The sequence below is a fragment of the Rhea americana genome, unplaced genomic scaffold (assembly GCF_003343005.1).
Source record: "Rhea americana isolate MKP2758 unplaced genomic scaffold, rheAme1 scaffold_14, whole genome shotgun sequence".
Classification (NCBI taxonomy): Eukaryota; Metazoa; Chordata; class Aves; order Rheiformes; family Rheidae; genus Rhea; species Rhea americana.
In genome coordinates this window covers 6153289-6180736 of record NW_028185483.1, presented here as the reverse complement: position 1 = coordinate 6180736, position 27448 = coordinate 6153289, and the positions used below count along the sequence as shown (strand labels likewise).

Below are 27448 nucleotides of genomic sequence, written 5' to 3'. Positions count from 1 at the left end.
CCCCCCCGGCCTGCGAAGCTTCCTCGGGGAACAGGACTCATTTATTCTTCAGCAGCCGCGTCTCAGTTACCGCTCCTCGCACTCTTACGCTGAGAAGCACGAGGGGTTACTTCGTAAAACCATTTCAGCTGAATCCCAGTAAGTTCTGAGTAACTTTGGATATGAAACAACGAGCCGCGTAATTTTAGTGCCTTTTCCCTGGAGGTAACGAAGCACTACAGCAATAGTTTACACAACAGCAAATACTGAGTCTTGCGGGGGAAATTGCAGAGGGCCTGAGTAGATACTTACAGTGCTTTAGAGCTGCGTACCTCAAGAAGGGAATACACRTTCCTGCAACGCAGAAATTAAATAATCTTCAATTCAGTATGTCTTGAATGAGGTTTTAGACTGGTTGTCTCCAGGAACAGGGCAAAGAACCTCCAATTCTATACAACATAGTCTTTGTTTTGAACTGGGGATACAAACCAGGTAATTATCAAATATTAGTAATTTATTAYTGTTCAGACAATATGAACCAGTAAACAGAGACAGAAGGTTGTAAATCCAAACACTTAATTCTCTGCAGCTCCTACTATCCCCTTACATAATAGAAACAGATGCATCTTTGTATCAACATCTGTGCAAGTTATTCACAAGGTAAAAGCTCAGTCTGACTCCACTTGTGTCTATTTTCATGAGTTGAGAGAAAGAGTAGCTCCATACATTTCTTTTAAAAAAATTTTTAGTTTTTCTTCTTTTTAGCTGTCTCTTACTTGCTTGTTTGGCTTATGGTAACTGTTATTAAACATTAAGCCACAGAATCTTTGGCTAATATTATAGCTGCAGAGAAAGGAACACATATATTTTCTTTTAAATGAATATGAAAATTTTGAAGTTCATCTCACCCAGACAATGTATKAGCCTTTCTAGCAAAACCTCGGCATATATGGAATGTATTTTGGGAAAAGCAAAGGAACAATCCACAAGAAAATGAAATATATCTGAATCCCCACAACTCGACGAGCCAGCTCTTTATTGTTTTCTTATACAGTATTTTATTAAAAAAAAAAGTTTAATCCACTTGTAAAAAGTAATGTATACGCAGATCTAATAATACATGATTACTTTTCTGCTATTTCCTGTTTTTTCTTAAGACACAGACCATAAAAGTTCCTGCTTAGTCACAGAACAAATTACTACTACATATTTAAAGTTTGTTCCCCAAAAAATGTTTCATCAACTTTATCATTATACGAGCTTGTCATTATAGTTTTCAGATGTTATCCAGCATTCACTTGCTTTTGTTAAAGTCAGTAGCAAGACTCTCATTGACTTCAACAGGAATTAAGCCCTCACAAAGTAAGGCAAGGATGCTAACTTTTATGTGGTTTAGAGTAATATGATAGATAGTATTGGAATGCACCTTTACACAGGTATGACTACATGTAAATTACACCCACAAAAATCAAACAATGTTTTGTAATAGGTCCTGAGATAATATATGTAAAATGATGCAGATTCTTRCATGTTATGAATGAATAACATGAATAAAATAATATGAATGAAGCTTAGTTGACATGGTTGATTTATTTTTTTAAAAGCAATACAATTTTGTGATCTTAGTTTGGTATTGAACATGTTCTAAAAACAATATTACCCATAAATAATCAGTGTTCTGAAATTGAAAGAAATCTAATATAAACACATTATTAAAATATAATTACAGAGTGTATTTGTGCATACAAATTTTCTCTGGTTTTATACTGACTAAGCTTCAGAATTCTGTAAACTGTGAGGCATTCATTGTGCTTAACATGGCAGAATATTATGTGTACTTTCTTCATTATTTTATTTTGTTTAGTCCTCTTCCCATCAAACATGCAAACACTGTCATCACCATTTTGGGCTTCACTTCAACCAGATCATCTGGGAGAGCATATATACGAGCACCAATTTTTCGAGCAACTGAAATTGCATACCTTGGAAAACAAGAGGAATAAAATAGTTATTTTATTTGTATCTGCTAAGGTGCTCAGATTCACAACAACTGATTTTAATAACAGGACATGCCTATTCAGTCAGTATTAACACTCTTGGACATTATAATGGATATTATTGTGAAAAAGGTATGTATTAACAATCGCACTGGCAGATGTTTTGATGTTTTGTTAGTGGTTATCAAAGTATTTATTTTTCCTCAAAACAGAATGGGTTATGGCAGGCTAAATAACTCAATTGCAGTGGAGCAGTGGTAGGTCATACTAGTAGTGAATTTGAGTTCATATTTTGAATGTGATAGAAATATAGCTTTGGAATATCTAAAATGTAATTTATTCTATTTGAAGCAAATCAACTTATATTAATGTAAATTCTCACTGTTAACAAATGAATAAATCATATTCATAACATCAYACATTCATGCATTTCCTGCACTTAAGGAAAATAAAGTATTCCTTCAAAACTTACTTAGCATTATTCAATTTATCTTCATCAGAAAGGTTTTCTCTTTTGACCATTTCCGGGCGAACTGCTTTTGGTGCAATTGCATCTATTAAATCTAGGACAGGTAAACTAGTGCTAATTGATTTGTCCTAAAGAAAAAACCAAAAAGATTAATATGGAGTTTATTTGCTTACATTACTCTGCCTTCATAATGGAAAAAAAAWAAAAAAAWTTTAAAAAACCACCCTACAGTACATCTTATATATATACTGAAAGATAGCAGCATATTTTGTTGCTTTATTGCATGAGTGTTTTTCTCCCTTTATGAGGCCTAATGTTCTTAGCACATGGAATCTTTTAAAGGTTCTCTCTGAGTCTTGATATTATTACACAAATGCAAACAGCTTAAATTGAGTGAAAGCAGACCCCTCCCCCCCAACCAAAGGAAGAAAAGAACCTTTGAAAGAAGTCCAAGGACCAGACTAGTCAAGACAACAAAAAGTTGTTTGCATTCCTCTACTACTCTAATTCTTCTCCTTTTCTCTTAACAGAACTATTATGGCTTATAATTCACTCTTACAGTTTGGGGGACTCTGATGGTATTCTGAGCTACTATAGCAGTCTGTCTGTGTTTTGTCTTTAATATACTGAAAAGTGTTTTCTTSTATTCTTAAAATAGCAGGTACTATTGCTACAATTATTTCTTCCCAACTGTTAAGACCGATGAGGAGCCTAGTACGAGATAATGTCAAACCAACAATCAGCAGCCAGTGCCAGTGTGGCTGGCTCTGTTTCTCCAAAGGCTYAGCACATAAGCCATATGATGTATTTGCCTTTACCACCAGGTCAGAGCTATGATTTCAAATTCTTTGGAGTCCCATAGAGCTTCCACATTAATTATACATTTAAAAGTAATGTATACATTTCTTTGAAAACATTAAAAAGCATGGGATGTCTCCCCAAGACCCTAAATCAAAAAACATCTTTGTAATTTTTATCATCATTTACACTGCTGCCAATAAGACTTTGCTTTCTTAGTCCAAAAGCAGTATCAGAGACCTCTGTTTCTCTGCTAAACAATGTACTAGCATTAAAATATAGACAAAAAATCAAAATTGTGAAAGTATACTACTGATTTTTGACAACAGTGATGTAAGAGATATGCTGAATAATGCCTCTTTAAATCAGTAGCTCCTTATCTTTATGGTCTATCGTCAGTTGATTTACCTTAAAACAAAAATACTCTCCTTCCCCCCATCCCCACCATACAGATATACAAAGAAGAAAGTAAGAAAATATGTACTGGCATTTTTTAACTTATTTATACCAGCATTATTACAATTTATGTAGAAATGAGAGAAGAAACAATCCCACTGAAGAAAATAAGATCAAGATCCATCTAAATGTTCTGCAGTGAAAGTTAAATATTTTGCTGTATAAAATTTGGTATCACCTTTTGTCTAAAGCTTACCAAATTCAATTTCATTACACAATGAGATCTCAATTATTTCACCTGCTAAGCTCTTACATTCCTCTTGTGAACCACACCACCATGTAACTGTTTCAATGGATACACTGAACCTGTATTAAAAGGCTACATTTTTGTGAAAATATCAGTCTACTCTGTCTAAAGAATGAGATTCACACAGCATGACACACCTCCTTTTATATTTTATATATATATATACACACACGCACACACACACACGACGTATGTTCTGTTAGCTCTGGAGCATGTCAGCAGTGTGCTGGTTAACTTGGGCTCCCTCTGCTGGCTCTGCCACAGCACACGAGTAAGTAATCTTGAACAGCTACTTCTAAAAAATGGTGAAAACATTTTTTCTGAGTATTTCCAGAATTGTCTTTCATGTCCACAAATATAAGAGTGCACAAATCCAAGCATCTGGGAGATGTCTGACATGCCATGCCTAAATAAATTCAGTGAAAAGTCCCTTTGAAAGTTTAGCTAAAAAAAAAAAAMGAYTATAATTTCCTTTTTGTTMTTCCTTATTAATAGAGCTGTGGAATACTTTTGAAGATGTACATCTCAAAAATATTTCCTGATTACGTTATTCTATCTAATGAGAGACCCACTGTTAAAGCCAAACTGTTAACAAGATCAGATTAAAAATCATAGATTTAATTATATTTGGAAAGAAGGAAAGTAAATTAGATTACCTTGAAACTGGTAATTGAAGTTTTCTTATTTGCATTTGTAAGTGTCTGATTCACCCATTTAATAATAATTTCATCATTTACTTTTTCCCCCTCTCCAAGGTCTGATAATACATTTAAAGTATACCTTGAGTAAAGAAAATAAAAGACAGAATCTGAATCAAGTGAGTGATAGAACACTTCTCTACTAAATAAAAAAAAGCAAGCTATAAACAAAAGTAAAATATTACTTCCGAGCAGTAACAGTGCCAAGTACTCATCTTCATATCTTTACCTTATAAACTAGTTCATACTTTAAAATCACTTTTTTAGTTGTTGCAAGAACAAAATTACATCCAAAAGCCTATAATATTTACTGTTACCTCTTCTTTCTATATTTATTTTATTCAGCACATTATAATTATCTTTACTTTGTAAAGTTAAGTGGTTGATTAGCATTCAGTCACTTTGAAAACTGAATTAGAACAGATTGAGAAACAAAAGCATAGAGTGTTTCAGGGCAGGTGTAAGAAAATTAACTTATGGAATATATTTTCTAAAAAAACATTCTTTATTGAAATTAATTTATAATACTGTATTTTTTTCTCATCAGTGCACTAGCAAGATCTTAATTTTACAATAGTTATATTACTACAACTGTGATGGCCTAAAAATCTGCCCCATTCCCTATCCCTAAAAAGTCTGTAGCATAGACTGTCTTTTCCTACTTATCTTCTTCCACCTTTTTTTTTTATTATTATTTTTAAAAATATTGAAATCACTCCCTGCATAAAGAAAGGTATGGAAAGAATGGAATCTACATGAAATAAAGGAGTTTTGTGCTTTTGTACTTGCTGAACAATTTATAATTTTGAGATAATGATTATTTTCAACACAGTGTTTAGTATATGAGGTTTCCATTGATTCTACCTAAATGCTTGTTTAACAATAGATAGACTATCATGGCTTCAAACACAAGACTATATATAAACATCCCCCCAAAAAAGTATAGAAATTTATCTTGGAGGAGTGAGATCTTTAGACATAGCTCTCTAAAATACTTATTTTAAATACTCTAGCAAATTGCACTTCTGTCAGCTCCCAATTTGTTATGCATTTTCTCAGTGTTCCATACTACAGAGGAAAAGCATTAAGCAAATTGCCATATTTCTTCAAACACTATTTAAATAATCTGTAGTAGTATTACAGCCTCATCTGTTAATGACGGTGGTATTTCCAAACAAAAAGTAAGCCACCAAAAAACGTCCACAACAACCCAAAACAATACCACAAAACATTGTGAAGGCTGTTCTTTGATTAAAGGGTTCAAAAGATTATTCTGTTATATTTAAATCTTCGAATGAATATAAATAGCTAATTTTGACCTTAAATTTAATATAGATTAATCTTTTCTTCGGTATTTCCTGCAGCATTAACTCACATATAGAATAGTTATGATTGCTTCACTGTATATCCATGTTACTTATATTTTAGGCCAGTCTCTTTATTGTAAAGTATGACATTTTACTCAGATTATGAAGCATTTGTACCTGATAACCTGTACACCTCCACTAAAGTGAATGCACCTGTTAATGTTAGATGAGCTGAACACTTCCCTTAAATTGCCTTGAAATGCATTTTTCATATATACATAAATATTTATATACACACACACATATATWCAATGTACATATTGCATGTACTGTATCTAGAAAAACAAATTACCTTCTCATCAGTTGCCATACCAAAGCCAAAGTCAGCGTTCGATTACCCTCATTTAGATCATGTCCAGCAATACCAACCAGGGAGAATTTGGCTTTTGTCTTCCCAAGTTCTACTGCATAATTACAATTCTCAATCTAAAGCATAAATGTTTAGTGTTTACAAATAATGAATAAATCCTTGAATATTTCTGTAATTCAGACATATCATCTRTATGTATCTGGTTTAGTATAACCCGTGGTGAGATTTAGAGCTAGAGAAAGTTTTTTAGCCTTTCTATACTATGCTGAAATCACAATGCAGCTTTACTGTTCTCAAAGATAAAAACACACTATGTAATATTCCAATGATGATCTTATTTCACACCAGAGAAAATCAAGTTCACATCAACTAAAGTCAATGAAATAGTACATACTTGTATCAAAACTGTACTTTAAAGCATATTAAAATGTAAGTTTTCTCTCTCTGTTTTTGGCTTTATAGAGATCACAAAATCCAAACTTTCCATTAGTTGTTTTAAGACTCGTTAATTCTCCTGAAAGACTATAAAACTGCGCTGGGAAGGAAACATCTCAAGGTATAAGAACATCAGACAAAACAGCTGTGTCAGGCTTGAAATTTTTACTTAAACAGCCAAGCTAGACACAACATTAAGTATTATGAACAATTGTCCACATTTAGAAGCCAAAGTGATACATTTGATAAAACAGCTCTTTACTCTTTGAAACAATACCCAGAAGAACATCCCCCCCCCCCAACCCCACCACTTTTTTTCTTGCCAGGACTGTTCCAGTATCGCACAAATCGGCCAGTCCGGAATACTGCAAACAGCACAATGGAAGACAGTGAAACTGGACTGTATTAGAGAGTATCCACGCACCTTTTTCATATTACCACCTAGTAAAGGGTAAGGAGGTTTGTTGACGTGGTTCCAATCAACCAGCACGCGAGTCATGTCATACAATTGGAAGATTATTAAAGCATCAGAGAGGTCACTAATCAGAGAAAAATAATGTTTTAATTACAAAAGTTCAAGTTCACAATGACAGTTTTAACCAGTACTTCAGACTACTGGAAAAGTACATTAAGCCACTGAAAAAATACTGTTACCTGAGTAAAACATTTTTCAGTCTTTGAAGAAATTRGCCTATCCTACTTATTGATTCCTGACTTTACTTAAATCAAATTTTATCTTCAATTTCATTATTTTCACAAATCTCAGCAAAATAAGCAGAGCCACTGTTTTTTTCCAACTTTAATTAAATGATTGCTTTCATAGACAGAGTAGGTATAGATAAAAGCATCTGGGTAAACAGATATTTGTTGATTTTTTTTGAGTGTTTTGGAGCTTTCCAAAATGTTAAATATTCATGCTTAACCTGCACCTACAGTCTTAAAGACTATATACTTATCTTGTGAAAGAAGTGTATTAAGGAAAATTATTACTTTCCTCTAATAAATTACATTCCTGATCATCWTCTGCTCATCAGCTGAAATTAGTAGTTAGCTGTCAGCATTCTCCATTTTAGGCTATCTATAGAGAATATGACTTCACAGAGGTGATAAAACAGAAGTAGTTAATTATAGGAGCAAATATACATGAAAACAGATATTCACAGTTGCTTCCTATATCCCATCTTTTATTGGTGGGATTTAAATTAACTGCTAGCACAATTTTAAAGTGATCAGAAACATCTAAAGAACACACTAAAAGTCTTTCCTTTTGTGGATTTTCCACAGTAAAGTCAATTTGTTAATTTGTTTAAACTAATTTTTAATCTATTACTGGAATAAATTATAAATTTATACTATAAATATAATGTATGTCTTATAAATGTAAATTATATTCACATTTCATTTTTATAGCACATAAATTACTGCTATAGGCTTTCCCCTTTGGGTAGATACTCCCTCACAGGTGTAAGAAACCTTTACTTAATTAGAAATAGCTTTCAGAGTATAGTTCTATTTAGGAAAATGTGAGAATTTGGCACATCAATCTGAACAGTTCATGAGGTGGAGTAGGATTTTGTCTGTCATTGGAAGCTAATAAAACTCTTCTTGACCTGCATTCTGATACTATGGAATAAGCGTAGGCTAATTTACAAGCATACCCATAACCACGCTATGTTACAGTCTRTTCACCAGACATCTACACTTCCTTATAATTCAGGATTACATTATTGTTTTAACAGATTATATGGCCCTGTGCATTCCACTAATATCTCTGATGAAAGAAAATAAAAACATGATTTTATAAAACACAGATTACCCTTTTTTGTTCCCCCCAAACATAATATTACTTAAAATACTAGCAAATAAATGGAGTTTATCCTATTATCCTACTGATAATATATCCTATAGGATATATAATCCTATATATTATTATTATATATTATAGTAATATATAGGATTATATATCCTATAGGATATATACCTAAGGATATTGATATATCCTTATCCTATTGATAAAATATTTTGATATTTATCAAAATATTGATATATTAGGTCTATTATTTCTATATCTTGAGTCGAATTATCTAAATCATCTACTGCTTAATGTGGTTCTACAGATCAGTTCTGAAATTCCTCTTGTGGCTATGTCGAACAAAACTTGAAAGTCACTATTCTAACAGAAGAAAGACTTCCCTTTCTTAATGCTGTTGCTGCACTATAATAGATCCTCAGAAATATCTACTTTATTATGTCTAAGGGAGAATAAAAGGTTACTGAGGGAGTGAAGGGGGGAGAGAGAGAGAGAGAGAGAGAGAGAGAGAGAAAGCCTTACCTGTATAAGTGGTTAACATATGGGCTTACACCCAGTGAATTCATCCAGTTCCTAAATGTCCTTTCTTCCTTACTTTCTCCTGTATCAAAAAGTGTAATTCTATATAAATTACTTGGACAAGGAATGTTTAAATGACTCACATATGTACAATCAGCAAGTTACTCTAACTAGCTCCTGCACTACTATTTTTGTCTTAAATTCTTAAGTTATATATATTTATGTTCTATAATTTAAATTCAGACATTTCTGTGAGAGATTTCATCTCTAAATTGATATTTTTCAGAACTAGAAATATTCATCCTACTGTTTTTTTCCTTCTAAATTATGAGGTATTTCATATGCAATTCAAACTAACGTTTATTTCATTACTGTATTTCCTTTATTTCATGAAATCACTAGAAATCACTAAATGATAAAAGAAATACTATTCTGCAAGGTCTTCAGCAGTCAGCTTTTTTCCACACATTTCTTTACACAATTGAATTTAAAAGACAATGAAGGATTACATTTTATGACAAAAATATCAATGTCTATTTTTCTATTAAAAACGTAAATATCAAGCAGAAGCATAATACAAAATAAATGATACATAGTTATAAATAACAAAAGAGTTTATAAAATTTTGAAGCAAGTCTTTTTTTGTGAAGTTTTTAGAATTACTGATTTTTGGGTTAGTGTGCAGTGTCTAAAAAAAAAATCTTTGTAAAGTGCTTTAGGGCTTTGTATATTGGAAAGACAACAGCTAAATTATTTAATGAAATCTTACTAAAGAAAGCATAACTACTCAAAGAGATACTCAGCAACTGCACTCAGACTAAGAATTTTAGACTGCATGCTTAATACCACAAAAAAAATCCAAAGTAGACAAGCAGGAGCAAGAACATGCAAGGTGGGAAGTGAACTTTTGGCTAGCAGGAATCCAGGAACTAAAGAGAGCATACTATATTTAATATGACACTCTAAACAAATCCCTTTGTCATGCAACACATAAGCATTCATAAGTTTTCCAGATGGCTGAGAACTGACCCATTTTTTCTCTCCATTCTTTTATTTAAAATATACCTTGTGATCCTATTAGGAGCATATCTTCTGCTGTGCGGTGCAGCAGATAGCCAAAACCATAGGAAAACTGCAGAAAGGGGGCAGAGCTACACAAAAGGAAGAGGAGCAATTTGGTAGTATCCTTCATATTGCCATCCTTCTTCTCTGAGATCATTATACTATGGAATTGAGTGGATAGTAGCCATAAGGATGAGGTCAAGAATTCAAAGGGCTCCAAATATTTAGATTCTCTCTGAAAGACAACAGAGATGCAGTTGTGCACCCCGAGTTCAGCTGGCCTGAACAGTAGTTAACTCTCTCACATTAACAGCCTTAAAGGCTGCCAGTGGGCTAAGCAACAGCAGCAGAAGAGACAACATCAATACTGGAGGATATGTGGGTGGGTAGAAGTCCCTCCTCTTTCTCCCCTCAAGAACTCAGCCTTCTGTATGGATTACATACCAGACTCTTCTGCCTTCCCCACAAGGGAGAAGTCCCATGGAGCAACAGCAACACTCAATTAAAGGCCATGCAATTACTGAGGTCAGAACTTTTCTTTTTGCCCACCAAGAACCAACTGTTCCTTTTGCTGTGTATACCTGAAGGATGTGCTCTCTGCATACAGAAGTGYACATCACCAGACTTACTAAGCATTACCAAAGTATACAGAGAAAACTGCAATTTATGCTCAATGTTCATTAGCTTAAACCAAGCAAACAAAGAGAACAGACTGATACTTTTGGGAAAGAGAGGGAGGAAATCATTGGAAAGATAGAATTTAACATAAGAAAACTAGGACTCCTGAGAAACTCTACTCATCCACATATCCTCACCCATTTACAGGCCTAAATCTTTAGATCTTGGTTCATGGAAAGGCCCTACTGGTTAAATCCACAAAAAGAACTTTATGGCATTTGACTAGGGCAAGTCTTGCCTGATTTATACACAGTGTATACATAGGGTTTTTTGCCCCTCCCCCCTTCTTTTTAATTATGACAGCATATTAAAGCAATAGAAAAATACAAGAATAATGCAAAAAAATCAACCAGAAGAAAAGGACAGAGATGATTAAAACAACAGAAAAAACAAAACAACTGCAGAATAAACACTTTTATGAAGTACAGAAAAGTACTAAATACAGTACCTACATTAGGAGGGGTCAAATCTGCATTTCATGAAGCAAAATAGGAAAGCATTATAAATTATGAGTYAGATTACAATAGCCCATCTGTGATGAAATTACAACAAAATCAATGTCTTATATTTTATATAACAATATCTTGGAAAAAAAAAAAAACACAGCAAAACCACTAGCTTTTACGGAAAAAAAGCATAAGTAACAGAAAATCACAAACAATATTGCCTTTTGGCTGAAATAATTACTTTGATGGTTTGTATCTACATGCCAGTACAGGAATTATTATTTATAGAAGGGGGAATATCTTATACTTGCCCCTAAACAGGTAACAGTGGCATGATTATGCCACTGAAATGTGTACTATAAATAGTAGTTCAAATTTGGCCAGTACTTACCATTACAAAGTCTAGCATTCAGGTGCTTGCAACTTTTGCAGCCTGTTTTGTCTGAGACTTTGGTATCATCTAAATATTTTAGGAAAGTTCAGAAACTAGTTCAGCTGTTTGGTATCATGCCAATGAAAAGCCTCCTAAATTTGACCAAGTTTCTAGTATTTCAAACAACAGCTAAGTAAAGATTTGCTGCAGCTGCAGCTTTATGTTCAGAAGAGACAAGCTGAACTGAACATATTCTACCTCCATACAGCTCTTGCACACATTTACAACAAAATTGCAGCAGAGGAAAAACAGGCCTTTACTTCACTCATTCTTCTTGGACATCAGAGACTGCAATGACAAGGTACATCACAGCTGAAAAAAAGAAGACTGCCTCCTGTGCTCTAACACTTCCTCCTCAGCGAGCATGCATGAAACTAGAAAAGGAAGCCTGAGACAGGAGTGGTCTGGAGGATGCAAGATTTGTGGAATAGGGATTTAGCCGAACAGACAAGTTGTGGAGAGAGGAGGAGCAAGGAATACAGACTCACCTAGATGGTAAGGAAATCTGATAGGTATAGTAAGAGGAAGGCAGGAGCAGGCAGTGCAGAGGAATGTGTAAACATTATTGGTGATTCTCCTGAGTGCAGCAAGCCTCATTCTCACCACTCCTCTGACATCAACGAACAACTGCGAAACACACTGGCAGGATCCACAAAAAGGATAACAGCCACAAATTGCTACCAATAATTAGTGATAACTAATTATCTTTAGCATTAAGAATCTGAACTGCACATTTAAAGTTCCAAACTTGATACCACAGGATCAATACAGCTTGCTGATCCAGAAGCCTCTTTTTATCATTTTGTTGCCTTTTAAAACAAACTAATATGCACAATATAAATACAAATATAAATCATGAAAAGTATTTTTAAAACTATTACAATTGCATAGTCAAGCACTTTGAATTAGGAAAGCTAGAATTTGYATATCTGCTAAAATACAAACAGTGTGAAAAGCAGCACAGGAAACTAGAAAGGAAATGAGAAATTTTTTGCTCCTATAAATGAAATGATAGAAGACTTCAGGAATAGCCTTTGGTCAGGCCAGTACAAGCAAACAAAATTCCACATTCCAGTATTCACAGTAATGGTGACTTCTACTACCAGCTTATACTGAAAGCAAATTAAAAAGCTCTACATAACTGCTGCTAACACAAGCACTATCACATAGGGATTCTATATTGCAGCCTAGAAGGAATACTTAAATTGAAATCTCTAAAATCATCTCCTACATGCTTAGCAAGATGAGTACCTTCTAATAAATTGAGGTCATATGCTGAATTGTCAGGCTTGTGTAGAGCTGGATATGTGTTAAAGAGATTTGCAACAAAAGCCATATTGAGTTTAGGGTTGCCTGCAACCACATCAGCTGGAGTGACAAACTGCCTGCAGCCCAATTTTTCTGCCTGTTGGAGCATGTATTCAGCCCTCTTCAAGTCACTTTTTTCCTAAAAAACAAACAAACAAAAAAGTAAAATCAAATTAAAAATTAACTTGTAATGAATACTGGCATGTTCCATGTTCTTAATCTGCAGTCTGATAAACCTTTAAATAATAAGTGCCAGTCTCTCCCTTTCTCCCCCAGTGCTTTAGCTTTTCCCTTTTCCTGTTTTTCCTTCTGTCCTTCACTTCCATGGCTGCCCATTCAGCATGCCTCCTGAATCACAGCAGTAGAAGCAGCAGCCAGAGTGGAGTGGTTTTATTTCTGTTTCCAAGCTGTTGATGTCTGCACTGCATACAGTCTGTGATTCATATACCATAGGTTCACTACCACTGCTTTAGACTGACATCCTCAAGCATAATAATTACCAAAGATGCCCCAAACCATATATAGGACTCTGAACTTTTCAGAATGTGATACTCTACCACCTTGTTTTTCTTTGAATATTTTTCCTCTGAATCTTCTCAGTTTGTAACCCGTGTGTTATAAATGAAGTTTTTTAAAAAAATAAATTACGTTGAAAAAATCAGTCTTCAAAAACATTAAAAGCTTTTAGAAAACACAAACATAAATTGTAGAAGATTTTCTGGGGCACGGGGGGGTGCAACCTTTTCTCACCCCCTCCCCCAAAACCTCCAAAACAAAAGCAACAAAAAGATCTCTTTTCATGGGAGAACTGAAGCTCACTTGTAAGATAAAGTTTTGTATTCAAACATAATTTGGCATGCATGTTTTCATAATTACAATGAATGAGATTTCTACTTCTTAGAATTCTGATACAAATATCTTAGGCAGTAAACTGAATTTTGCATCAAAGCATTCTCAAAGTAAACTTTCCAAGAAACATGAAACAGCAGCTTACAGAAAAGTGTTTTCTCATCTGCCTAGGCTAACATGTTTTCAACCCTCTTACTGCTTTACGATTTGTTGCTTGATGGTTGCCATACTTTTCTTCCCTGCTTGTTAYTGGAAGGACTGAGACAATATCTCTTTAGTCTGAGGAAAGAATCACAAGGGTTCTGGAGTCTACTCTTTTCCCTTTTGTGAATTACAGAACACTAAGACTGAAGCAAGATGCTATAATATTCATTTTGGAGGATACAGCTAGAAAGAAAAAAGGTTGGGCACTATTATAACTCCAAAATGTACACAGCTCCAAATTGTAGCTCCAGTATGCTCCAAATATGTTTTTGGCTCCAAATTTTAGACAGAAGATGAATAATCCTGTTTCAGTACTGCCCCAGAAGCTTACTCAAGTTTTTCCTCTTTCAAACTTTTGTGCCATTTAGGAATTTGATGTAGCTTTTTGTATGCTTTACAAAACAAAAGGGGATCCTGGGACAGCTCTGTAACCTTGATGCTAGGCATACAGATAGACGTCTTAGATAATTGCTGCCCACCTTTATGTTTCAGGATACTTACATGAAACCCTGAAAAGTCAATTTTAATGGGAACTTCTTCAAAGCCATCTCCTTTGGGTGCAATCTGATTTAACAGATGGTAGTATGCTCTTGAATCCTTAAACAAGCAGTAAAATAGTAAAAAATGAGCAAATATTTATCATCATATAGCCATGTAGTGCTCTTACAGTCTGATTCAAAAACCATGCAAGTCAAAACTATAGCACTCTAATTTTAGTGAATATGGATGAGGTCTTCAGTGAACAGTCACTTTACCACAGTGTTTCTGATTAGCCAGATGACAGAGCAAAGGAATGTCTACTGATTGTTCTGGATAATGTTAGTTAAATTCAACTGGATATGAACTAATTAGCTGTGTTAAGATATTTAAGATAAATTTAGGTACCTCCCACTCAAAAAAAAAAAAACAACATATCTATCATTTTCAGTGTTGGTATTTTATTTCCTCACAATGCTTTCAAGTAGATTGCTTTAAAAAATTTTTATTTCTTCATGGACCAAGTAATTGCAATTAAAAAGGAAGGCAAAAGTGGCTATTTTAGGATGAAGCTATAGGGAGAAATGAAGTCATACTTAATGCACTTTTCAGTATGCTTCTGCTTTCTTTTTCACTTAGAAACTAGAAAATAAAAAAAGCTTCTAGTTTTGTAAGTGTTTAATACTTGACCTACATAACACAACACTCTTACTATATTGATAGCTTTTGTACAAAACAATAGTTACATGTTTGCCTTAATAATAGCCTTTTTTGGTGATATTTGAAAGAGTTAAATACCAAATACTTCAATAGTTTTCTTCCGTGAAGAGAGAAAGTGTTTATAACCTCATGGAGTCTTGCTCCCTTGCTTTTAAAGTAGTGGGGGTTTGTTGTCCCCTCTTCTACTGAACTTACTACACTGGTCTGCACACTTAGGCAGAATGACTGAAGAAGAGAAAAATTATGCAGATATGCCATCTGCCACAAGGAACCAGTGTAACTTTCAGTTCCCTGTATCAGTAAAAAGGCACACTAGAAAAGCACAGCGAGTGAGAGGAGCTGTTCTCTCCTTAGATCAACAATCAGTAGCTAAGTCAGATCGCTCTGAGTAACTCTGCTTTCTAGAAAAGATTTCCCGCTCTTCTGTAGGATGCTAGGTATGAAGGGCAATCAGCTATTATTAAATATGTGCCAGGAARTTTTAAAGCAATATTTCATTTCCTTAAAAGAACAAAAGAAACAAAAGAGGAGTTTCTTCAGGCTCAGGAGCAGGGAATAATGGCCAAGAAAGAAGTAACTAATAGGGTAGTACAAATAATCCCAAGTAGCTCTAATAACAGAACATCAGAACTTCTCTGAATACGGGCTTGTCAGAATTGTTCACTTTGCAATGTTACGTTATAAGCAACTAAACAGGATGAGATCAAAATAATGTTCTTTCAGTGTTGAAAAATGCAGGTTGAACCCATAGCTTGAAAAAGCAAATCACTTCTCTCTGGCTCATTTGTTCCTAGAYATACTATGTTTTAGTACCACTGTATTCAATTATCACAGCTATAACTGCATACCTTAATGTCTTGGCTGAAGTTACTGATTTTCTGCCACCCTGCATTGGCCAGATGATAATTTACCCAGCGTAGCAAGAGTTCTTCTGGAGAAAGCTTCAGTAACTGATCTAGTTCTTCCCCTTCGTTTAGTAAAGCAATGAGAGCTAAAAGCAAGTTTGAAAGAAAGCCAAAATCATTGCTGTCATGGTCTCTACTAAGCAACTAATTCCAAATTGTAGACATTATATACTCTTACCTTCATTTCTGGAGATCTCAATATCAGCAAAAAGACCAACTTTAATGATCTGCCATAGGAGTCCTAATACTAAGTGTGGTTTTCCTTCCTGCAGATCTTGTGATCCAATATTGACAACTGTGCAGCCAATAGCAGATGCTGAGTTCAGGGCCAGGTTTAGGTTTTCCTGTTTGGAATATCAACATTTAACAATTTGAGAAGGTTGTCATTCTTACTAGATTCGTTCATATTAAATTGCAAATCTCAGGGTTATTATATAAGTTTCTGAAGTCGTAAGAAATAACACATTAGCTCAGTGGCTCCTAGTGGACCACTGCACTCGTGAATGACCACCTATCTTACCAAAAGTTAATGGAAAATTGACACTGAGCCCACCAAAACACTGCAGACCACTTTCCACAGCTGGGATCCTTGAGGAATAGTCTAACCAAATTAACTTTTTGTAATTCATTAGTAGCACATACACAAATTGAACAATTGCCCAAAATACCAGGGGATCGATCCTGTGGACATATGTGTTTATATGGAATTTTGCTCTGTGCAGGAGGCTACTGACATCACTATCATCCYATCTTGGCTCTGTACAGGTTGACACATTTATTCAACCAGCTCTTAAACTGTAATTGAACAGACAGCATAAGAAAATCATAGCAATTAAATGTGCTGACACTGAAACTAAAGCCAGCAATTGTCACAGATGAAACATTCCAAGAAAAAAAAAGATATTCRGCAGGTCTCAAATATTACTATTCATATTTTCTTGTCTCATTCTTTACCTACAGAGACAGTGTAAACACATGTAGTATCATCTTTGCTGACATATCTTCTTCAAAGAGGCAGAAATTACAAAACCCACTTGCAGAATTTATAATGTAGAATATTTTAACTTTTCTTATTTTAATATTACAACCTGAAATTAAAAATCTGCCCTTTAACTGAGGTTCTTGATTGGAATTTTCTTTCCTCATTAGGCTAATAATTTACAGATCTACTTCCCTGTCCACATTTGTTTTCTTCTACCCAAGCTAAGGTCTTGAAAACTTTCTCTTTCAAATATTTAACTTCATAGCTACCATCTCTAACTCAACACAACTAAAATAAAGCTTTTCCTCTTCAATCTAAGCCACACRCTACTATTGAAAACACATCATCCTACCATACAGTATGCAGCAAGGCAGATATTTTCTGTTCTGTATCACTAAGATATGGCCATTCCCCTCCACTCAGAAGTCAAAAATTATTTCATTCAGGTAGTTCCAAAGATTAGCAAAGCAAAAAAGCAGAAAAATGAATGCGGGAAGGGCTAAAGAAAGCAAGACATGTTTTCTTTATGCAATCTAAGACACAGGAGAATGATCAGAGATTACTAGAAAACATAACTTCATGCTTTAACATTTTTAAATACATATGACTTTTTGCTTGTTCCCTCAGAAAAACTATCATTAAAACAAAGCTCCAGAAATATGTTCTACTTTTTCATTTGTGGCAGGTTCCTATCTGTGCAGTACTTACAGAAATAGTGAAAGGAGTGAGTTTCTTCTTATTAATAGCCCTTTCATCAATGGTATCTGGTTGTGAAAAGTTAATCATTTTGCTAAGAAAGAAAAGTCAGAATTTATTCAAGCTTTCATTTCTCAGAAAACATTATTTGCGTATAAATCATTAGCACTATATCAGATGTAAAAATGTTTCACATGATAAAAAGACTGCATCCTCCTCTAAAATCTCTTCTACCTATTTAATAGTTGTACAGTCATCCAGAAACCCCTAAATTGTGCATAATTATAATAAAGAACCTGAGCAGTTAGGGTTTATACTGAACTTTACACTTAGCAAAGCATGGCTGTACTGTCAAAAAAAGTTCTCAAGAAAAATAAAACAACTGTAAACTAGTCTCTTGTGAGACTATATAATATTATATAATATTTATTGAAATATTTATATTATAAACTAATATACTTCTGCCCTGCATTTCTGTAGGATCTTGCATCTTCAAGGATCTCAAAGACTAATTCACATCAGTACTAATGAACTAGTCCTGTTATCTTAGTATATAATGCTATTAGTCTAGTTTAACTAACTAGATAGTTACAGCAGACTACAGAACAGTATGCTCTTTCTTTTGCCACAGATCTAACTCAGCTTTCTGTTCATCCAGTCCTATGTATATACGTAGATTTAGTAACTTTTAAAAATATTTGCAATGGCACAGATTTCCCATTATTTGTTAATAAATATGTTGATCAACCATGTAATTATTCCATTTATAAACAGCCAGCACACATACGGCATGTATAACTACAGATCTGAAGTCAAAAAGACTAACACATACGCATAGGTATGTATTTTAAAAAAATGTGGTAAATAACATTTCTACAGGTGAACAGGTTTTCCACATCATACACATCTGTTGAAATATTTAAGAGTCAAGTCCTGAGGTTTCACTGTGATCAGAACTTAACCTCTGGAGATTAATTTCTTCCCCTCCTTCTCTCAGTTCTAGACTCACCAAAGGAGAATGCCATCTGCAAGGGATTTAAAAAGACTGGCATCTGATGGGTCCATGGGGAGGAGGTGCTTACAGTCTGGGTCATCTTGTAGCGCTTTATTTATCCAATTAACAAAAGCAACTTTTTCTTCCTCTGAAAAGAGTAAAATTAAAATAATCTATTAACATTCCCATGAACACATACTACTGGAACACCAGATTTAGGTCAAACAAAAAGCTTCATCCGCAACAAAGCTCCTTAATTTCACAGGGGCCAGTTATGGAAGAAATCAGGCCAGTGGGAAAGTAGACAAAAAAAACCCTGCAAGTACAGATCCATCTTTTTCCTAATGCACCCTCTAAACACTTGGCAATTTTCTGAGRGATAACAACATGTCATAACAACATACTGATGAAAGTACCACTATAGTCTTGACTGCTGGAGCTCAGTTTCTCAATGATTACATTGAAAAGATGGAACTTTATAATCAGAAATATGCAACATCTCAGTATGTAYAGTTTTGGTCTAAAAAGCAACAATTTATTCTGCCTTCTCCTAGAACTTCAGACACTGATAGTATTTCTGAGTCATCAGAATTGCTCTGCTGTATTTACCTAGTACCTCAGCAGTTTTAAAGAGAGACTCTTTTGCACTTTCTCTCTCTCCATATCTAGTTTACAGAATTTATTATTACGTCTGTTTCTCACAATGCTTATCAGAATCACAGTAAATCAAGCTACTCTATCAGTATCCAAATTCCCAGACAGTACAGGCAACATCCTCCTCAACTTGCTCAAGACATATCTACATCTGAGTCATTACACACTTCCTATTATCAATGCAAAGTAACATGAAATTCTAGCGCACAGTTCATCTCATCAAACTAGTTGGCTAATGAAGCCAGGTCAGAAAAATTGCACTCCAGAGAGGTCAGTTTCTCTCCACTAAAAATGAAAGGGAGCCTAAACTATTAGATCTGATAATGCCTATCCTACAATTCTGCTTCTGAGACTTGAGCAGGTGTCCTTTCATATGGAATATCCCCTCTACTTTGGAGATATACTAAGTGCAAATGCTGCAAGGGTAATACCTGGAGAGACAGAGAGGGTACTACTACCTTCAGCTAATTAAGTGAACCTTCCTCATATACAGAATCTTAATATGCTTCTAAAACCACAGCAAAACCTGCAAAGTAATTAGGCACAATTATCAATGTGTATGACGCACAATAGGGGGAGTAAAATAAAAACATAAATCGAATATTAAAAAGCAGTTTCTCAAGCATGAGACAGGTTATGCAAAAGCCATATGTGCACGAACAGTTTTCTAATGGCACTGAGATAGCTGAGGAGTCCTTTCTAGGCAGAATTTTTTTTTTACATTTTGGTTAGCATTGTGAAATGAAAAGTCATTTTTATCTCATCACAGAACTAAAAGTAGGTTAGCTTTTCAAGTCTATTTACTATAAATATGCCCCCAAAAGGCCATTATTTATTTGTTTTCACTTGTCATGGAAACACAGGTTTCCACTTGTTGTTTTCAGTGCTTGATTTTATTTTTCCTCTGGCAAAGATGCAAAAACTTATTTCTGGGTCCAGCATGAAGTTAGCAACAAACAAAATCCCTTATTTTATTAAAATACCATTGACACTTGTCTTGTGCCTCTCCAGATGCTTTCCTTCTGTTAATTTGCTTTCAACAGCAACATTTTCCAGTATATTTTTCTTCTTTCTCTGTAGTCCAAATTTCAAGGCTCTTCCCCCCCACGCATAATTTGCATGTTTTTATTTTTTTTACCTGAATAAGAGTGCTGTGTCCCCTCACTAGATATTGAGGATGTTCCTCCAATTGCTGTAATACCCTGCTTTTTGTTTATTGATTTTCGGAAAGATTTGCTAACATCTTTACTTTTCAATTCCTGAATAATCTGGAATAAAAGAAAAATAGAGAACATTTTGTGCCTGAGCATACCTTCAACTACTTAACTATTAACTCACATCAAGTACTCTATAGTCAGGAACTAACCTGACTCCCTTTGTTATTTACATTGACTCCTGTTCTGGAAAAAAAAATAAAATAAAAAAAAAAAACGTGTTGGTACAATCAGTTCAAATCCCTTCCCAAAGCTTACATACTAGATCTCTAATATATTATTGGTCAGTTGTTAATTTTAAGTCAGGCTATCCAACATACTAGATATGCAACAATCTACCCAATTTTTCCACACGTATTTGGTAAACTAAGAATAAATAAATAAATAAATCATAAAGATAAATAATTTCATGYAGGACTAGAGCAAATTTCTTCTACTTACTTTACCACATGCTTTACAGCAAAATGTTACGGCATGACTCATTCATCCTCTTAAACAAGCTGACTGATATGGTTTTACAAGTACCCATAATATTAAATCAAGTTAGGTATACTGATAGGCATCCTGAATTTGGTCAAACACTGTAGATGTCTCAGAACTGATAATGAAAGTAACACACATGGCTCAGTACTCAGGTACAAATACTTATCTCAGTTGTGAATCAATGCAAATTAAAATCTTGTAGAGAAACATCTAGTTAAAATGTAATCTGCTGCAATCAACATCAATACTATAAATTCAAAGGAAAAACTATCTTAAAAACCACAAATCAACAGCCTGAAAACATTCTGATTCTCTTGAATAAAACACACTAGTCAGTGATCTACATAAAAAGCTTCTAAGCTACTCCAATTTGTGTGAAAAATCCTACCTCACTCCAAATAAAATACAGTCCTTCACATAATATAGTGATTAAGTATAGTAGTTTAAGTATTAGTGTATCACTAAGAGAATTCAAGGCCAGTATCTGTAACAATTAAATTTTGGTCAGGGCAAGGGCTGACCCAAAATAAATAATCCATGCTCCTCATCTTCAAGGAAACAGAAAGTAGGACTCATTGGAACTACTGCGTTATCACGTGCTGCCCAATTAGACCAACAAAATTAAACGTCAGATAATAGATAATTTAGAAATTTCTGTCTTACTAGACAGACAAAGGAACATCTTGTATAATTCTTTAATCAAAGGGTTTACTAAGGAAGAACCACGGGTTGAATATTCAAAGGAGCTGAAGGCAGAGAAGCACAAAATTCCTACTGCATTTCAGCCTAGATATAATAATTCTTAGGATATTAATCTTCATGCTGTTAAAGGGCACTCTTAAGAGCTGAAGAAAGCTACTGAAAAAATGACTTTCCTATATTCTTGATTAGTATTATTAATCAGCTCTTCCCAACTCATACATCTCTATCACTTTGTAGTTGCATATCACATGCAGAGGCAAAAGCACAGATATTTTTCTAAAGAAAATTGTACATATTTAAGAATATCATACATTCTACTCATTAAACGATGGCTTAATACCTAGTTTATGCTTCCTTTTTAAAAATGACTAGATATTAAAATCAATCAGCTATGAGTTAAAGGAAAGTCTAAGAGGAATGTCTTACAGAGACAAATTCTTCAAAGTTGATTTTCCCATCCTTGTTGCTATCTGTTACTGCAATAATTTTTTCTGCAATCTCCCGGACTTTGTAACCAGGCAAGGGAAGGCTTGCTTCTCTAAACAGGTCTTGAAGCTCGTAATCACTGACATATCCGCTGTTATCAATATCTGTAAAATGAGAATGCTCACTGTTTTTATGCTTACGTAAAGAACAGGTGTAATAATTGTTGAGAATAAATGAAGTGTGAGAAATAGCATTGCAATTCTAGATGAACTTTACTTCTGTCTTTGACTTTACTCATATGCTATAAGTAAAAATGATAGAATACTTGGAGGTTAGAGCCACCACTAGGGACTGTGCCGTTTTGTTTTGTATTTTCCCAGGAACTATCTTAAAATCCCAAAGCACTATTTATGTTTACTCTCAGATTAATCTGCAAACATCCTGTCAAGCATACAAAGTAGTACAGTTATTTGATAACACCTGCTTGCTACCAAGGCAAGATCAAAAATCTCTAAGTTTAGCTTATTTAAAATGCAGTCAGATCTAATAAATTAAAAGAAAAATAACGAGTTCAGCAAAACACATCAGTAAAGTTAAAAAAAGTCAATTATGTAGGTCAATAATTTAACATGCAATTTTTTAAAAACAATTTAAATTTAAATCAAAACAAAGTTTTGTTCACATTTATGTAGTTTCAAAAACTATTGAGAGCTATCATGCTATGAGTACAACTGCACAAAAAAATTCAACTGCCTAGCAACAATATTTAAACTGATGTATGTGTTTTCATTGCTGAAGTTGAGAGAAGTGAATACAGTAAGCACAAATAATTTCAGTGAAAGTAAGTGTTTCTAAGTAAACATTCCGTTCTTCTTTCTTAGGTGTTATTGGCAACACAGAACAAAACACGGCACTGTCAAAACAAAGCAATTCCATAAGGATTTCCTCCACAAAACCTATATGGCTCTGCAGTATTTATGGCATTCTTATCACTTTCTGATCTAAAACATACCTATTTTACCGAATGCTTCTCTTAGTTCTTCAAGCTCTTCACGAGAGATAGTAGTTATGTTGTTTTCCATCTTCTTACAGCAAGAACAGTTGTCCTCAATTGCTTATATCTAAAACAGATAGTGTTAAAAGGCATCAATTCTAAATGGATCCTAACTTAAGTCCAGTAACTTACGTGACATCTTTGCATCACAAGGTACCAGATCCAAACATCATTTCCAGGCCTGCTCTACTTACAGTGATAGAAATAACACTTTAAAGTACTGTATCATATATCCAGTCATTCCTCTTACTGTGACAGTGACTGAGAATTTACAATAGCAATGGCTTTTTTCATACACCTGATGTTTTCATTTGCATAGAATAAATATTAACCAACAATCTACCTCCACTGTTTGAGCAGTTTTACAACATTAAAATCATTGCCTTTCATTTCAACAAAGTAGTTTTAGAAAAATTCATTTCCAAGCGCAAGGCAATCTTATTGGCAGTTAGGGGTTAGTGCTAGCACCTAGTCCTGCACTGAGGGCTCTAGCATTTGCCTAACAGTTGAACTCAGTGCGGTACCCTTCAGTATCTTCTTACAATCAACAACAGGCAAACTCTGATGAACCTTTCCAGAGCGCTGCAGAAGCTATCATCTCCTGACCAGTACTCCTCCCTTCTGACAAAGGCCTCAAAATACAGAGTGGAACGAAGGCCTACACTTAGCACTAAGACAGAGCTGCAATATAAATGCACTTTCCATACCCAAGTCTCTAAGCAAAACAAAACACAAGACACTTTCACAAGGACAGATCATAAACCCTTATGACCTACTTTTGCCACTGATTCCTATCATCAAGACCATCTATCCTTGGCTTTACAACAGGATGGTTTGAACATTTGTTAAGGTACAAGCTTTTAAAGTTGCTCTCAATTGTCTCAATATGCAAGGTTTTATTTGCATCTGCCTTCTTACAACATGCCTATGCATTTGTGCATACAAAGCAAGTCCACTACAGCACCTATCTTTGGGTTGCAATGTTCTTTATTTGCAACACTGGGCTGAAGAGTGCTGCTAGGCACCACAGATAGTGCTGTGGCTACCAATAATTATGTATTTTATCTTTTCATTTTCAAAAGCAAAACAACAACAAGATACATGCTCTCCCCGCCTGCCCAGCAAACCCTTACGTTAATATTTTGATCAAATTTATCCTACACTTCATCTGTGTTTTTCCCCCTTCTGTTTTGGTTGTTTTTGTTTTAGTTTACAGAGCAAGAAAGAGGTTATTCCTATAACCTCAGAAGGACTGATATTTGCTCATAATAGTCACATTCAGACTATGCAGCTGCTTCTCTACGAGAAAATGCACACATCAGCAGAACTCTACTATTACCCATTGGACACTCGAATAGGAAACGGAAGACTTTTAGTGACTAGTTTTACCATGGGCCTGCTGTATGACATTGTACAAGACTATCCGTTTCTCTTTTTTGTCTGTCCCAATTAGGTTATAAACCTTCCTCCTTCAGGGATTGTCCCGTCACTAGATGTTTGTACAGTAACTATGACGACAGGACCCCTCTAAGGTCTACTGTGAGACTATAATCATAGAATCATAATTTAGTTCAGAAAAGGAAGTTAAACATCATCCCTCTGAATTGCTGTTAGAACATAATTTCTTCCCCATTGTAGCTTTTTCAGCTTCCTTTCAATCCTTCACAGTTTGATAGTAAGAAAAAAAAATTGACAACAAGAATCAAAGATTTCCTGGAGGATTACTAGGGAGTCCATAAGGAACGCAAGCAATACTGCTGATGTGGATTATACTTACTCTGCTGGCAAAAGAGTTTTAATACAAAATAAATCAGCTTTGGTCAGCTGCAAATAGGTGTAACATTGCCTCACCACTTTGAAACACTGAAGTGTCTCCTGATACCAGAATTAGAGCAGTGACATCACATTATTTCACTGAAAAAAGATACCATGCTTTTGTACTACATGACAACAAAGCCTGTTATACTCTATAATTAGAGAGAGTATTTGTTTATCAATTGGCTTTCCCTTAGTATCTATGAAATGAGACTAAACGAGAATTACAGCACAACTCATGTTCTGTTCATTCACGTGCTGTTCAGTTTGGCCACTTTTGCTTCAAGAATGAAGTGCACTGACTTAGACTACTCACGCAGCTGCCTACAGTTACACAGAAAGCATGGGATTTCTTGATTCCACCCTCCTCCCCCCCCCCACATCATTCACATAAAAAGTATGGCTAGCCTTTTTAATATTTTGCTTCAGAACATATTACTTAGTATTTAACTATTTTTTAAAGAGGAGGAGCAGAAACATTTGAGCTATTTTATTTATTGCACTTTTACAGCCAATTTGTATTTAATATCTGGCTAAAGCTGTGGATATTCCAGTGTCCTTGCATCTACATGGCATTTTTTAGGAGAAAAGGAAGACATCTCGACAAAAGCTGGAAATAAAACTATATTAATGTTAAAATTTGTAGTTATTCAACATTATTTGGAAAATAAATATGTAATAAATATGCAGGTGCAGGGAGATTCTGGTAGCCAGAAATTAGATTCCAGCCAGGATACTGGGACTGACTAGGTCACACAGGATATGGCCCTGCGTGTGGGTGGCAACTTAAGTCTTTTTCCTTCATGTCACTCAATCTTATTTAAAGTACTAGATTAAAACCCTACTTGTACATTTTGCTAAGCTTACTAGCAGCACGGACCCTTCTTCATACTGGAAAAAAAAATCTAGAAGTAAGTTCAGGAAAATGATCTTACACACATATTTCTGAAATGTAAGGACCTCGATTAGGAACCCAAATAAATAAATAAATGAGAATAAGGCTTAGAAAATTGAAAAACTAAGTTAAAAAAATTAACACATTCATATTAACAAGGAAATTACAAGGACTGTGAAGGTTCAAAGAGACAGAAGACAGTCCTTTGAAATAAAAAAGCAAGATGTCAAAGCGTAAGCAACCTATTTAGTACCAAAGGTACAGAGGACCACAACACTTCTGTCACACTTAATTGTTTTAAAACAATTATTAATATGAGCCAGACTTCATCAAAAAATAATGTCTTAAAAGTTGCTCTGTATTTTTTTTATATATATATAATTTGGATTTTGCAACACATTCTATGTTGGAAAATAGCCATCTTTGATTTCCAAAGATATTGTTTATTTCAGTAACATCAGATACTCTGTTCTTGAACCAAGGTAATACCTCTGGATCTAAGGAGACAACCTTAAACACTGTATTATATAGTTGCAGGGTAAATCAGCTGGTCAGTTAAATACCAAAAGTGCTGCAATTATACTTTTGGTGTTCAGGAGAGATCTAGTTTGAACCACCAAAGAGAATACTTAAAAATGCCAGACATTTCAGACAATTTCAATATAGAAACAGGGAATGCCTATCTACGCTAATAAACACTTTGCCCATGCAGGGTTTATCATTATCCAAAAGAAGACTCAAAGTCTGCAGACAATTCGCACACAATTTAAAACCAAACCTAGAAAAGTTCACATCTATTGGAACTATGACCATCTCCTGAAAAATATGTTAATTTACAGACTGTGTATTTCCTTGTATTCTGGTAGTATCCACATGACACCAAGATTTTCTGTAGTCTGTGCTTACATTAAACCATCTTCTGCTGCTCTAGGATTGAGGAGGTACGAACACTGTTTTTATGCGGAGAAAGGACCCTCGAACCTCTTTTTAACCCTGGCCAATATGCTTAACAGGAACTGACAATAGTCACGCGTCCCTTGCCTGTCTTCTGCACCCAGAAGGCTTTTTGTATCGACAGTCCACTGGAGTTTCCTGGAAGCGTTCCATATACAGCATTAAGACAGATAAAACCGCTGTTGATGCCATCAGGATGCTTCTTTGTGCGTGGAGGAGCGTCCCTGGCTGAGCAAACAAGGAGAAAGAAAGGAAGCCAAAGAGCAGTTCCTGCCCCTTCCTGGATCCGTTATCAAAGCTGTCAAAAAACCAGAGCAGTTATTGGCAAGCAGGCCCAGTGGTTTTCTGCATCTCCGCAGGCAACTAACAATTTCTCTTCCAGCTCTTGATTTCAATTTCTGTTTGCCTTTTC

The 27448-nt window shown here is 34.8% G+C and overlaps 1 protein-coding gene across 1 annotated transcript in view; it reads right to left on the bottom strand.

The window, feature by feature from the left end:
• Positions 1-984: 984 nt before the first annotated feature.
• The window catches only part of PLS1 (plastin 1), a 45276-nt gene continuing 18812 nt past the window's right edge, over positions 985-27448 (bottom strand). Inside the window, exons 2-16 of the mRNA XM_085298639.1 lie at positions 23331-23439; positions 22319-22482; positions 20632-20761; positions 18855-18987; positions 17858-17939; positions 16346-16511; positions 16111-16253; positions 14567-14662; positions 12956-13151; positions 9089-9167; positions 7181-7295; positions 6304-6437; positions 4603-4726; positions 2449-2573; positions 985-1961 (exon numbers count right to left, since the gene is read on the bottom strand). Coding sequence (XP_085154765.1) covers positions 1826-1961; positions 2449-2573; positions 4603-4726; positions 6304-6437; positions 7181-7295; positions 9089-9167; positions 12956-13151; positions 14567-14662; positions 16111-16253; positions 16346-16511; positions 17858-17939; positions 18855-18987; positions 20632-20761; positions 22319-22482; positions 23331-23400 — 1893 coding nt within the window. The 5' untranslated portion in view covers positions 23401-23439 and the 3' untranslated portion in view covers positions 985-1825. The remainder of the gene's footprint in view (positions 1962-2448; positions 2574-4602; positions 4727-6303; positions 6438-7180; positions 7296-9088; positions 9168-12955; positions 13152-14566; positions 14663-16110; positions 16254-16345; positions 16512-17857; positions 17940-18854; positions 18988-20631; positions 20762-22318; positions 22483-23330; positions 23440-27448) is intronic.